Raw genomic sequence first — 14085 nt, 5'->3', positions numbered from 1 at the left:
CAGTAGTATAAATATATACAATTCAACTTTCTACATTATGTATAAAGTTGTCATTTTCTATAGGTCAAATTCAGGAGATCAAACTTTAATGAAACTGATTATATTAAGTATGAATTACACATATTTTAGATACTACACTTAGCCTATATTAAATTAAAAACTGTTAATATGAATTAAAAATATGTATTATTGATAATAAGCATGCAATTATTATGCAGCACAGGCACTAAAAATGTCCCCACCGCTGATTAAAAAAACCACAGATTTAAAGACACATTGTTTTGGTTATTTGGTCTCTTCTTGTTATTTCTCCTGTTTGATCTTGTCTTTGGTCATTCAGGGGTTTTGTGTCTGATTCACTTTCGGTCTCCTTTGGGGTTTTGATGTGTGTCTCTTCTCCCATGGTCCCGATCAGTTATCCAAAAATGTCGTTTACACTGCCATCTAGTGGTGAAATGAATGTGGCGCAAAAGCCCGCCAGTCAAAGATATGTTTTCTTTTTAACTCTCCAAATCAAAATCAGAATCGATTTAATAACCAGGTAGTTTTACACTGACGGAGTATCTGTCTTTATGTTTTGATAAAAGCATAAACACAGTTGTAGAATAAAACAAAATCAAACTTTCACAAATAAATAAATCTAATTGGTTGAGAGAATCTGAAATTAGGGGAAAGATTTTATATTAAGGATTTGATGGTGGGTCCTGAGGCTAGAAAGGTTGAGGACCACAGCTTTAAATTGTCCAAACATTTAACTGATAAGACTTTAATAATTTAAATTAAGAAATACTTTAAAAACAGTACTTTAACTTTAAGAGTGCTGCATTTTCTCACTGTCTTTTTTTCACTTAAACTGCTCTCACCTGTTATGAACTTGTTTTTTTAAAATCACCATCTTGACCGTGAATACTTTTAGTGTTTAAAGTGAAGTAAAAACCAATAAAAAGCACACTTGTGCTCTTATTTGAGGGCACATTGGTAGAAACCGAAGTCAGAAAAAAAGCTTAATAATGGTGCATTCAGGGCCTCAAACCCGTTTGGACGTATTTCTCTTAGTCGTTACTTAGTTTGATATTTCCCTTCGCTTACTAAAGTATTATACTGATAATAGCTCGTTTGTATTTCTTACAACTTAGATAAAGTGTGTGTCCAATTAACAACGGGTCTTAAACAGGTAGAAATGTAGCTTCTTCATTTTAACAAGATTTTTTTAAGGGACCGTGAACGCCCCTTGACCAGGCATCCCTTCCGGTAGATGATGAGGTCAACTTTTCCCCCAGATCCGCCATTTCAGTCCCGGAGTTTCTTGTTGCACCTTAGTTTTGATTTTTTTAGTTTTAATTTGTTATTTTTAAACACCCACACGTTGGAGCGTTGGTGTCTGTTGTGAAACGGGAGTCCCGTCGACCTAAAAGCGTTGCCAATGACTCGTAGAAGTTGCTAGGGCAACGGTAGTCAACCAAAAGTTTTTTGTATGAGTCGCGGATAAGGGAGAGGCTGCAGGGGGGGAAAGGCCTCAAGCCTCGGACTGGATTTCGCAGCCATGGCGGGTAATTTCGATGCCGAAGACCGCGGGAGCTGGTACTGGGGACGGCTGAGTCGCCAGGAGACCGTTTCCCTTCTCCAGGGTCAGAGGCACGGCGTTTTCCTGGTGAGGGACTCGACGACCAGCCCTGGAGACTACGTGCTGTCCGTGTCAGAGAACTCCAAAGTGTCCCATTACATAATCAACAGCATCAGCAACAACCGGCAGTCCGGTTCAGGTAATGTCCAGTTCATTCACCTTTAACAGCTTCACACCTGGCTGAATCGGCTGCACACGGTCAACCAATTGCATGATCTGAAATGTGTGTTTTCATTTGATTCTGGATTGTTAGGAGTTAGCGCCGTTTCGTCTCCACTCGTGCCAAACCCCCTCGGATATTTTTCAAACTCTTACCTAGTCTTGATAAATTCGAGAAGTACCCGACTTTTATCGCACAAGTTTGAGTTTTCCCATGTTGCAGGATGTCTACCTAAAATTCGGCAAACATATCATGAGAAAATAATGACTCTGTTGGACATAAATGAAAACTTTTATGATGTACACCGCTCGCTACCGCCCATGTATCGTTAGCTAGCCGCTTAGCTTAGCCACGGTGGAGCCCAAAGTTTGAACACCTTTCACTGAAATATTACCTCACTATGGATACTCTTAATAAAGCCGATGTACACGTATAACCATTTAAAGTAAACCAGAAGTAACACCAATGTTGTAAAAACTATGTTTGTCTGTGAATAAGCAAGTTAAAGTTAAGTGTGCTACTTTTTGAATGGAGTTTGGTGTAAATCTAGCCACCAATCACCTTTCAGGCTAAACTCATCAAACCACCGTTCTGAGGATCATTTATTAATCTTTCCTGGGGGGGGGGGGGGGGTGGTATAGAGGTGGGCTGGGCTGCTGCTGCAGAGTTTGAATGGAGCTGCTGGGTAGACTGGGCTGTCATAACTGGTGGATGACTGGTTAGATTGGCGTTTCAGGAATGTCTGTGATCCTGCCCTGAACGCAAACAAAGTGCTGTTTCTTACAGGTCTGCTGCTGTTCTTGTTGCTCCTCGTCCTTTCTGGCTTTCATTAGGATTAAGCCACCTCATGTCTCCCTGTAGTCAAACTGATGTGTGGAAGCACTACCCAGTTTTGGGGGCTGATATGTGGACTCAACTTTTACTAAAGCGTGCTCACCGGTGACATTAAAGTAGACCTTATGTGGAAGCTATTAAAACAACTGCTTCTCTCCGTGCCTCAGTCAGGATACAAACCCAAAGTGACTCACTTAAAACTTGATTCATTGTGTGATTCATTCATTGGCCTAAAATCCCCAGCGTTCAGGTCGCTGCCACTCTTCATATTTTGATTGGATTGGGTGATACTAAGGCGTGGATTTGTCAAACTGCAGATTTTTTTAACTACCGGTATGCAACTGTAATGAGCTAACTATCTTTTTTAAATGTTTATTTTGGGGATTTTAATGCTTTTATAAGAGAGACAGGACAGTGGATAGAATTGGTAATCAGGGAGAGAGAGAGAGAGTGGGGATGCAGAGGAGACACAGGTAGGACTTGAACCCAGGTGGCCTGTTTTGAGGATTGTACATGGGGGTGCGCTAACTAACCACGAGGCTACCGGCATCACAAGCGAAGTATCTTTTTCATATCACTGGTCAGAGCTACCGAGGGGATTGTTGATCTCTGCAAGGACATTGGTTTTGATTGGTTTTCTTCTCACATGTTTGACTTTCTGCACACTAACAGAGTTACCTCTTTGTCCTCCAGGTTTGGTTCCCCCTCGGTTTCGGATCGGGGATCAGGAGTTTGAGGCGCTGCCGTCCCTGCTTGAGTTTTATAAGATCCACTACCTGGACACCACCACACTAATAGAGCCCATAAACAAGTCCAAGCACACAGGGTTCATCAGCTCCTGTGCTGGCATCCCACAGCAGACCGAGGAGGCTGAGTTTGTACGGGCGCTCTTTGACTTCCCCGGCACTGACGAGGAGGACCTCCCCTTCCGCAGGGGGGACATCCTGCGCGTCCTGGAGAAGCCCGAGGACCAGTGGTGGAACGCTGCTAACCAGGAGGGCCGAGCAGGGATGATCCCCGTCCCCTACGTGGAGAAATACCGGCCTTCCTCGCCCACTGCTGCTGGCGGAGGTCCCCCTGTTGCGGGGACTGGACAAGGGGCGCCTGTTGGAGGGGTAGTGGGCAGCCCAGATGGAACAGGGGCCCCATCAGCAAACCCACTGGGGGACCCGGGCCAGTACGCTCAGCCTGTGGTCAACGCTCAGCTCCCTAACCTACAGAACGGACCTGTCTACGCCCGGGCCATTCAGAAGAGGGTGCCGAACGCCTACGACAAGACGGCGCTCTCTCTGGAGGTAGCAACCTCCCCCCCCCCCCCCCACACTCTGCTTTTCTCCAAGAATATTCCTCCATTCACTGATGACCTTTGAGTTTCTTTCTTCTTCTTTTTCGTGTTCTGCCTCATCTGTAGCTGCATACATCGTCCCATTTGTTTACAGTTCACTCATGCATGTGAACATACACACAAAGTATCTTTACAAATGAAGACACTCACAGCAGAGATGGCTCTATAGAAAAAATAGACACAGATCCTTTACAGTGGCCTCTCTTTATGTTCACACCAGGGTCCATTGGATTAATGTGAGTGTAACATTGTACACTCATTACCACTGGAGCACAGTAGAACAAGGGGCGATGTTTGTAATCGTTTACTTGGAGTCGATAAATAAACAGTGTTTTCTCAGATTAGTACATAAAATGAAAACATTGTTAGGAGGTCATAAAGACTGTTTGACATCAACGGGTCTGTTGAGAGTCCTCTTAGGATTTCCAGCAGTGATCTGAGCTCACAGTGTTTGGACCACACTTTTCTTGGGACTCCCTTTAAGGAATCACCCATCGGAGCTCCCCAGAGAATATAACTGGGTTGGATCATGTGTTCAAGCTCAACCAAAACACACACACCAGCATCAGTCAAAAGCCCTCCTAAATTTTGAAGACATTTCAGGACAGTCTGTTCTTGAAATTTCTCAAAGTCATAAACACATGTCCCTCAGAGTGGGAAGTTTGCCTGTCGGACCGGATTAGGGATGCAAAGTCCAACGTTATATGACAGTGTTTGCCTTGATATTAATGCTTCATGTTGTTAGATGCATTCAAAGTATCGATGAAAGATTGGAAAAGAGCATACTGGAGAGCAGAATAGAGTATTTAGCTTCTTATTGTGTGTTCCACTGTGACTCACAGATACTGTCATATTTATTTATTCAACCTTTATGTGTACATGAGAGATCATCTGATGAGCAACCCTCATATGACATCGAGTCATTACAGAATCAATTAAAAAACAGACAACAAATCAATGAAAAGAACCAGAAGACAGACGAATACAAGGTCAGTCAAGTCAACCAACTGGGGGGTTTCTAAGATGCGATTAATTTTTAATACACTGCATCACCCCCTCCTGCTTGTTTTCAGATTTACATGTCCTAAATTTTACCAAAACATCAGCTCACCCGACTTCACATGGAAATTTTACTGGGGAACGTGCAGGAAAGAGTGAAAAATTGGGCAATTGACGTTCACGTGTGCAGATTTTTTTAGGAGTTTTGTGCAAGTTTGAAACACCAAAGTTTTCTCTTTTACAGGGAGTATCTACTCTGAAGACAGAGCTAAAACAACCTCTCTGAACAGAGCTTTAAGAACCACGATAGTCCCCAGTTCTTTCTAGGGTTAACTCAAGAAGCTGTGTGGAAATGCTGAATGTCTGTACATAGTTTAATGTTAAATATGTCAACAAACTGATGCTTCATGTGCCTATCCTTTTGGCTCACACCTTTAAAACCTGATAAACCACCTCTGCTAAAAAAGAGGTGTTAAATAGTTTGTCCAGAGGTACCAAAGGATGCTCGTCAACAACCATCATCTTATTTTTGGTGTGAACTTCAGCTGACCAGTAAAATAGCTGGTTGTAGCTCTCATTTGTACACTGGGTCTTTTGAAAAATCTGCTTAATCTAATAAACTGACACTCTACCTCACGTACTTAAAGTTGTTAGCCAGTTTTAAACACAGCTTCCTCTTAAATTCCTCAGCTGTCGGCTGTTTGGCCTCTTAGTGTTCTCTCTGTGCTGCTCAGTTTATTCAACTCTTTTTAAGACAGGCAGACGCCGACATTTAGTTTAAAATAACAAAAGTGGAGGACCGTGTAAATCCATGCGCCCGACACAGAGCAGACTGAATGACAAGACTGTGTTTATAAACCGCTGCTGGTGTTACAATATAAGGTCACAATATATTTCTTGAGCCTGCTGAGTGAAGTCATGCTTCACAGTGATGCACATAATGCTGTCACTGCAGATAAAGACTGTTTATTATTCTCTTAATTTACAGCTGCTGGCCGTGTTGTTTTAAAATGTAAGCGCATTTAAAGGCGACTGTCTGCAGCCAGACTTGCTGTAATTTACCGCTGTGAACCTGCTTCACCTGTTGCATACAGTTCACATTCGACCAGTGTGATCTGAGATCATGACCTGACTGCTCTTGGGTTTTAAAGCTGGGGATGAAGCCCCTCTAGTCTCTCTGGATGATGTTAGACTTCACCTCTCTAAACATTGCCCATTTGTTAAGCAATCGTTTTAAGTGGCAACATATTTGTGCTGAAACACTGCCAACATATTTGTGCAATTAGACAATGTGTATAGTTCTATATAGTGCGCTCATGCTTGCAGAAAACTCCTGAAAAACTACTCAATTGAATTTGAACATTTCAATTCAGCCAATGATGGACGTGGGCTAACTAAAACAATCCCCCTCCCCAAAACAGACATTGACTTTACATTTCAAGTCAAACATGGATGTCCATTTGTGTGTTTCCTGTCCTGCAGCTGATGGGTCAATCAATACTTTTCTTTCAGTGGACCTCAGCTCATATTGATAGTTTTGACTTGAATGAACTGATCGTACCAGTTCATACAGAGCAGAACTAGAAAACGAGTTCATTTGGATCCCGTCCCTGCATTTATATTCATATTTCTTTTGTCCTCGGCAGGTTGGAGACATGGTTAAAGTGACCAAGATCAACGTGAACGGCCAGTGGGAGGGTGAGTGCAAGGGCAAAAGAGGCCACTTTCCCTTCACTCACGTCCGACTGTTGGAACAGCAGCATCCTGACGACGAGAGCTGAGGAACACACCTGGCCTCGAGCAGGTCCCCCTTTCCTCTTTTGGTCATTTTGTCAAGCTCGGAGAGGAAAAGGTTGAAACAAGCACACCGTGTATATGGACCTATGAATCAGTCAGAAGCTCCTGACTGCTGATGCAAAGACATGTTGGATGATGTTATTTGAAGAGTTTACACTAAGGTCAGACTGATATCGGTTTGCCTCTATTAGCTCTCTCCCTAAAAATTAGTCTGTTTGTGATGAATTCAACTCGTGCTAAATCCATCTGCTGACCACCAGCAGCTGTTAAGGTGGTCTCCTGAGCGGTCTTTATACGTGGTAAATGTATGCAAAGTTGTTTGTTAACATTGGTAACACACACCGTCTGTTAAAGCCTTTGTGTCTAATGTCTAACTGATGGGCATCGTTTAAATTAAACCACTCTCATTTTAATCTCAATTAACACTGCCTATTAACCGAATAATAAATTCACAAGTTTTAAGAATCCCATGCACACCCTACGAACCAAACCAAAGTGTCAAAGTGACCGTAGGTAGAGTTAGGCTTGGTGTTTTTTACTTGACCAACAAGCAGTAAATTCAGTTATTTCACATAGCATCATGTAAAAATATTGACCGCAGTAATTTAATAAAATTAAGAGAATAATAGGCTGTGAGAGAAACAGTTTTAAAGGTCACACATTAACCTTGATTTTAACCAGTTTCAATAAGTCTCAGAGCTCCTCAAAACATGTGGGTTAAGTTTCTTGTTCTAAATCCACTCTGATCCTGCATTTGATCATGTCTATAAACCCCTCTATTTCAGCCCTGCTCAGAACAGGCTGTTTCTGTGTCTGTACCTTTAAATATGTAAATGAGCTGTGTCTGACCACGCCCCCTCTCTGGAAGGGCTTGAGTGGCTCTGGCTTTCTCGCTCCATGCCCTATTGTTTATGGTGAGAAGGCAGACTCAGAGGGCAGAACAAACACCTAGCTGTGGGAGTGTCACCCACTTGGGGGAGGGGCTTCTGCCCTTTGTGATGTCATGAAGGGAAAATCTCCAAACGGCCTGTTTGAGCACACATTTTCTGAAAAGTGAAGCAGGCAAAAGACAGAGAGGATGGACTTCTCTCATAATTGGGGGGTTTGTAGACAGACTAGAGACATATTAGTGTTAGAGAAACATGGTGAAGTGGATTTTGAATAATATGTGACCTTTAAGTGTAAATATTGGCCAAATGTCAGTATAAAGCCTAAATGAGCTGTATTTGGCGGCAGTAACCGATATCAGTCCAACCGTAGTTTACACGCCTCCAGACCAGTATTGAAGTCCACGCCAAACAGACAGCGCGGAGTCTACTCGTCTCTTCCTGTGGTATCTGTGTATCACCACCCACTACTCTTCATTCAAACACAGACGGGAAGAAAATCGATGACAGACAGGAGACAAAACACTCGGCTGCTCTCCCAGAAACCATGACTCAGTGAGTTTTGGGAGAGCCAGACTGCAGACAAGCAGAGAGGAGACTCTTCTTCATGGAGGGAAAGCTGCTCTTCTTCGCAGAGATGACATCACTGACTCATTACGTGCCACACTACAAACAGAGTCCTCTTTTTTTATTGTACCAAAAGTGGAAAATATTATGAAATTGACTTTATATATATATATATATATATATATATATATACACACACACCTTACATGCCAAGAACTGTAAACATTACCTTTTCCCGTATATTTGTTTTCCTTTTTTTGTGCCTGAGACTTTACGCTAAGTATTTTATGTTCCTCTTTTTTTAACACTACTCAGTGCCCAGTTGAACGACTTTAAATGCAGCGTTTGGCAAGAACAAAAAAAAAAAAAAAAAGCATCCGAACAAGGTAAACACAAAGATCCTCCGAGGCTGATTTTAGAAGATAAGAGGAGGATGAGAGAGAGGTTGAGAGATTTTATTTTTGGCTTCCAGCAGGTTATTTATGACACTTTTATCTGGAGATGCTTTCGAGATCATATCTGGACTTTAACACTAGAGCTACTGCCTTTGTCTTTTTAACAGGTAGAGCCAGTGTCATTTCTCAGTGCCAATAAGATGCCCTGTATGGATTGTATGTTTCTCATCATTTTTGCCTCGTATTTGAATACATGTTGATATTATTTCACACAGTGTTGTCATTAAAATACACATACCCACTGAGCATTAGGAACGGGCATTATTTTAAAGATTTATTATATAGTTACCTGTAAAATGATGCCTCTTAGCAACAGAGAACTTCATTCATTTCTCTTAAGTTCCCTTCTTAAGCTGACCACACACTAGACCTGATTTGAGGCTGTGTGTGTGTGGTGTCACTACGATTATTGTCCCTCTCCCGATCTGGAGTCATAAAAATCAAACATGTTTGATATTTATGATTCCTGGTCGGACTGCCTTCGACCAAATACCCGCAATGAGAGCAAGCAGACCTGGAAGTGTCACCAACCACATTTTGCGTACTCTGACAACTCGCCCTCAGCCCGCACAGCAAATTAAATAAAGCTGCACAAAATCCGTCTTCTCAGCCAGGATGTCATCTCTGTTGTTTTTTTTAATTTCCTGTTTATATTTCACAGTAAAACTAAACACACAGCAGGACAGCCAGCTGACTGTGTCGGCCGTCCTTATTTTTTTTTTTGATCAGACATTATGTTTGAGCACATGTTTTTGTGAGATCTTGTGTCTGTGAAACCGTTACTACAAACAGCAGCTGTGTGGTCTCATGGTCTGGCTGAGTCGTCTACCCTTATGTCTGTTTTCTCCCATATTTTTAAAAACTGGTTAAGATTTGAAAATCGTCTAGTATGTGTCCAGCTTTGGTTAATACTAAGCAATGAAAGCATGTAGCTGCCTATTGGTTGGCTGCAGCAACAACGGGCCAACCTCATGTCCTATGTAGAGGATCATGTAAGTCAGTGGGTTGTTATGGCACAGAGGGGTCTTTCTCACCCTGAAGATAACCCTCTCACTATAAATCATCCCGCTCATTACACGACTACTTACTTTTGAAACCAGTAACTTAACACAAACTAAAGATGTGGAAATTATTTTGTTGAGTTAAAAATGATTATTTCTTCTTCTAAACAAATGGTCACATGGAATCTATAGTTGGAGCTGTTTCCATAGCAACAGTTAACTCTGTAGCCCTCATACAAAGAGCTAACATAGCTGTTATTACTCACACTAAAGTGAACATTTCCACAGATGGTGAAGGCGATCAGATCTGCATGAATCAGTGCAGCACCTGATTTGAGTTTTTCTGCCTCGTCATGTTGGAGTCTGTTGACATTTTTCTTTCCCACTCAGCCGTTCTCTAACACAACTGTGGTCCTTCAACAACGTTCTCTCATGAGTTTACTTCATGTGCCATCTTTAGTTTAGCAGATTTCTCACTCACCGCCGGAGGTTTTTTACGCCTTTAATGCGCCGTTATCTGCTCATGTTTCTCTCACAAGTAAACAGACTGACAACAAACAACCTGGGCGTTTTTTTTACACAGATTGATATGATCACAGTTAGTCTCCAGAGCCTGTGATTACAGCCCGCTTCCATAGCAACCGTCTGCTTTTCTTAGTAACGTTGGTTGTGTTCTTTTTAACGACAGTGATCTATCGAGGGTAAGCAGGCTGTTGCCATGGCCAATCAGAATTGAGTATTTAACACAGCAATGTTATTCATCTCAACTATTTCTGCATTCATATCAATATTTGTAAATTGAAGAGCTGGGTACCAGAAAAGATCAAATGCAGGACCGTGATCTAAACACTCTTACCCGGTATGTGGCATCAGAATAAGCTGTGAGTATGTTCTACTTATTTTTCTCTAGTCCTTGACTAAACATGACGTAAACACAGCTCTCACAACAACAGAGTCATGTAAGAGTCACGCTTCTCACTCATTGTAGACAGTCATGACTCAGAGACATCCACAGAGGATAGACTTGATGTGTAAAATGTTGCACATTCTTCCTCAAAAGGCATAAAAGATTTTTTTATTAGGACCTTTAAAACTAAATTTGTCGTGAGGGAGATTTAGCTTTCTTAATTTAACACAAAAAACATGACAAACACACAAAGTTCAAAGGATGTCCATACAAAATATAAAACAAAACTTTAAATCCAGTCATGACAAAGCACTTCAACAGACGCCCAATTAAAAGTAAAAATATCCTTATGTGGTTGAAGTTGCATCATGTTGTGCCAGCTTTGTTAAGAAGTGCTACGTATAATAGCGGGTCCAGAAGTGTTTCTGTAGCGTTTAGTTCTCCCTCTAAGAGCGACGAAGCAGAAACTCACAATTTAAAGGAACAGTCATGAAGAAGAGCGCTCGCCTTCTGCTGTAAAGCACACAGATCTGACAGCTGGGGTCAAGCAAATACACCCAGCTCCTCACAGCTTTATGATGAAAGGAAACCAAACTATAAAACGTTTCATTACTGAAAGAATTGATCCGTTCATAGCCTCATTTATCCTGCTTCTGAGGCACAGACAGAAACCTTCCCCAAAGCAAGCAGAGCAATCATTAACTTGCTCCTTTATTTCATCCTTATATCTTCCTCAAACAACCTTGTGAACATCCAGTGGTCGTCTATTAATTCAAACTTAGATAAAAGTATTTAATAAAGCCTGATCTATTGACTTTCTTATGATACATAAATGTACAGAAATGCTTCTTGATACAGTCGAATCGCTTCGTTTAACAAACTCAAACTGCTCATGTGAGGTTCACTTAAGTGAATCTGCATCGTTGTGTCCTCTCGACCTCGAAGCTGCTGTTTGAAAACATGAAGAGATTTGAGACCTCGATCAGTCCCTCAGTGAGTTGGTATTGAAGTTAACTTGAACAAAACAGGCTGCACAATGGGGCAGTGGTTAGTCCTGTTTCAACACAGCAAGAAGGTTCCTGGTTCAAATCCCTGTTGGACTGGAGTCTTAAAGTTCTCCCCCTGCATGCGTGGGTTCTCTCCATGCACTCCGGCTTCCTCCCAAACTCCAAAGACATGCTTGTTGGGTTAATTGGTGACTCTAAATTGCCCGTAGGTGTGACTGTTAGTGCGACTGGTTGTCTGTATATGTCAGGATGTGATTGACTGGTGAACAACACAGACACGTTTTCCCTTGTCTTGGAGTTGAGGTTCATAAACAACACCTATGCATAAACATGATTCATTTTCACCTCCCACATTATGAGTGATATTTATGAGGAAGACAGTCTGCTGAGGAGATGTAGCGTATGTGTGGTGGTCTTCATTAAGCTGAGTGTGAAACATGCAGCATAGTCTGGTTATCTGAGAGTGCACACCTTCTGGGTTTATATATTAGATGAAATCAGAGGCATATTTTTTAATCGTAATTCCTTGAGGTGTTTATATGCATCAAAGGAAATAAAGTGCAAAAACTGAGCTCTACTTTGCTGCCCACACACTCTCAAACTGAGATTTATTAAACAGGAGTGAATGCTTTTTTTTTCTTTCATGCATTCATGAAAACTTTACAAATATTTTAATTCATCAGAACCCGGATATCTTAAAATGTTTTCTTACAATGTGTTTAAATTTTGAAAATTTCTCTCCATTTCTATTTTTCTATTAAATTTAAGGAAATTATTTTTTGGTTTGCTACATAAATGTCATGTTTGTATTACTTTGATATGTTTATTAAAAAATCTGAACCAAACCTGCAGCTAAAATACACTTTAGTTTATATATGCAACCTCTTTATGTCCCTACATATTCCACATGTCTCATTAAAAGTGTTTAAAATCCCTTCATGTTATTGTAGTCTTCATGTAATGACATTACAAGTAGAGCTCACAATGGAATATGTTTGGCCTGCAGCTATCAATTAATTTACCTTTTTTTTTTTTTTTTTTAATTTTGGGGCTTTTTATGCCTTTAGAGAGATAGGAAAGTGGATAGTTAGAAATCACAGAGAAGTGAATTCTGCGAATGTGCACAAAAATATGTTAAAAGTTTGAGTCTAAATATTTGATCACCGTGGTTCACTATTCTTCGGCAGAGATGGTGTACTTATGTGCACACATGTAGATCTGTGTTTCAAAAACCATTGTAAGATTTAAAAGTGAAGTAAATTCATATATTTGAGTTAATCCATGTATTTAAGTTTGAAGTTAAAAATAAGTTAACATTTATACAGTGAACTATTTACATATTTGAGTTTACTTAAGTTAATATTGATATATTTACATGTGTTAATGTTTGCAGTAGCACCTAGTAACTGTGACCAAATTATATTGAATCTACTTCTGTGTTTGCCATAATGTTTGCCTTGAGTTTAATCATCCTAACCTCTGATTGGCTAACGACGGGACATGTGATGAGTAACAAGGAAGTGTTGTTGTTGTGGAGGAGAACAATGTGGATGACAGTAAAGTGCTGCTGAGAAAGTTATCCGTCTCCATCCTTCTGTGATCCATCCACCACACATCGGACCCTCACGTTACACCATTAAAGTAGAATATCATCTCATTATTCAAGGGGCTTGCTCCTCGATCCCGTCGCCCCCGTGCTCCCACAACTCCCAGGTGGATCAAGCACAAGTAAAAAAAAACAGCATGTGGTTAAGGACTAATGGAAAGGAAGGAAATAGAGATCTTGAGGAGGAGCATCTCAATGCATCTGAGCACTTACATAAGCAGTGAAGGTCATCCCCTCAGCATTACTGACAGTAAACACATGCTTGTTGACATATATGGATGAGCCTTTTCAGTCGACGAGAGAGAGTGTGGAATCACATGCAGGAAAGGAGCTACAGGTCACGTTCGAACCCGGGCCCCCAGCTTGGAGGACTATGGCCTCCGTACGTGGGGCACACGCGCTAACCACATAAAGGGAACAAGATAATTACAGCATATTTAAGCACAATAACTTAAATATGATATAATTATTAATTATCCCTGCACTCAAGTTCACTTCATTTGTCTGTCTACTCGCCGTTATATTGAATAGTCTCTGCTGACAACATGTCTACACTCATGCACTTTAACATATGTCAGTACTGTCCATTTACCACTCTGTTTGTGCACATTTACATTTAATCTTTTCATATTTTAGACTAGTAATGCTTAATTAAATCCTGGTTGTATATATTCACATTCTTAGTTTTGATATTTTTAGTGCTTATTTACTTTGTAGTTAATATTATATTGTGTTTCGATTTGCTAATATTGTGTTTTTTACTCATATTGTGTGTTGGATAAGTCATTCTATTCTATTGTATTTTAGAGGACATATTATCCCCCTTTTCCAACTTTTCAAACAGTCCCTTGTGGTCTATGAAACACGCTGTGCTTTGGTCAAAAAGCACAGCATGT

The 14085-nt window shown here is 40.9% G+C and overlaps 1 protein-coding gene across 1 annotated transcript; it reads left to right on the top strand.

Moving 5' to 3' along the window:
- Positions 1 to 1260: 1260 nt before the first annotated feature.
- LOC109998954 (adapter molecule crk) lies at positions 1261 to 8913 on the top strand. The gene is made up of 3 exons (XM_020653905.3): positions 1261 to 1763; positions 3312 to 3913; positions 6609 to 8913. Exons 1-3 carry the CDS (start codon positions 1544 to 1546, stop codon positions 6741 to 6743), a joined length of 957 nt encoding a protein of 318 aa, XP_020509561.1. The 5' UTR covers positions 1261 to 1543; the 3' UTR covers positions 6744 to 8913.
- The last annotated feature ends 5172 nt before the right edge of the window (positions 8914 to 14085 follow it).

This window comes from Labrus bergylta, chromosome 14 (genome assembly GCF_963930695.1).
Source record: "Labrus bergylta chromosome 14, fLabBer1.1, whole genome shotgun sequence".
Taxonomy (NCBI): Eukaryota; Metazoa; Chordata; class Actinopteri; order Labriformes; family Labridae; genus Labrus; species Labrus bergylta.
This window is presented reverse-complemented; position numbering and strand designations above follow the sequence as displayed.

Excerpts from the sequence above, each read along its gene's own strand:
- LOC109998954 (XM_020653905.3), top strand. The coding sequence starts at position 1,544 with ATGGCGGGTAATTTCGATGCCGAAGACCGCGGGAGCTGGTACTGGGGA. Across the intron at positions 1,764-3,311 it reads CAACCGGCAGTCCGGTTCAG|GTTTGGTTCCCCCTCGGTTT; the intron begins GTAATGTCCAGT and ends TTTGTCCTCCAG. Across the intron at positions 3,914-6,608 it reads AGACGGCGCTCTCTCTGGAG|GTTGGAGACATGGTTAAAGT; the intron begins GTAGCAACCTCC and ends TGTCCTCGGCAG.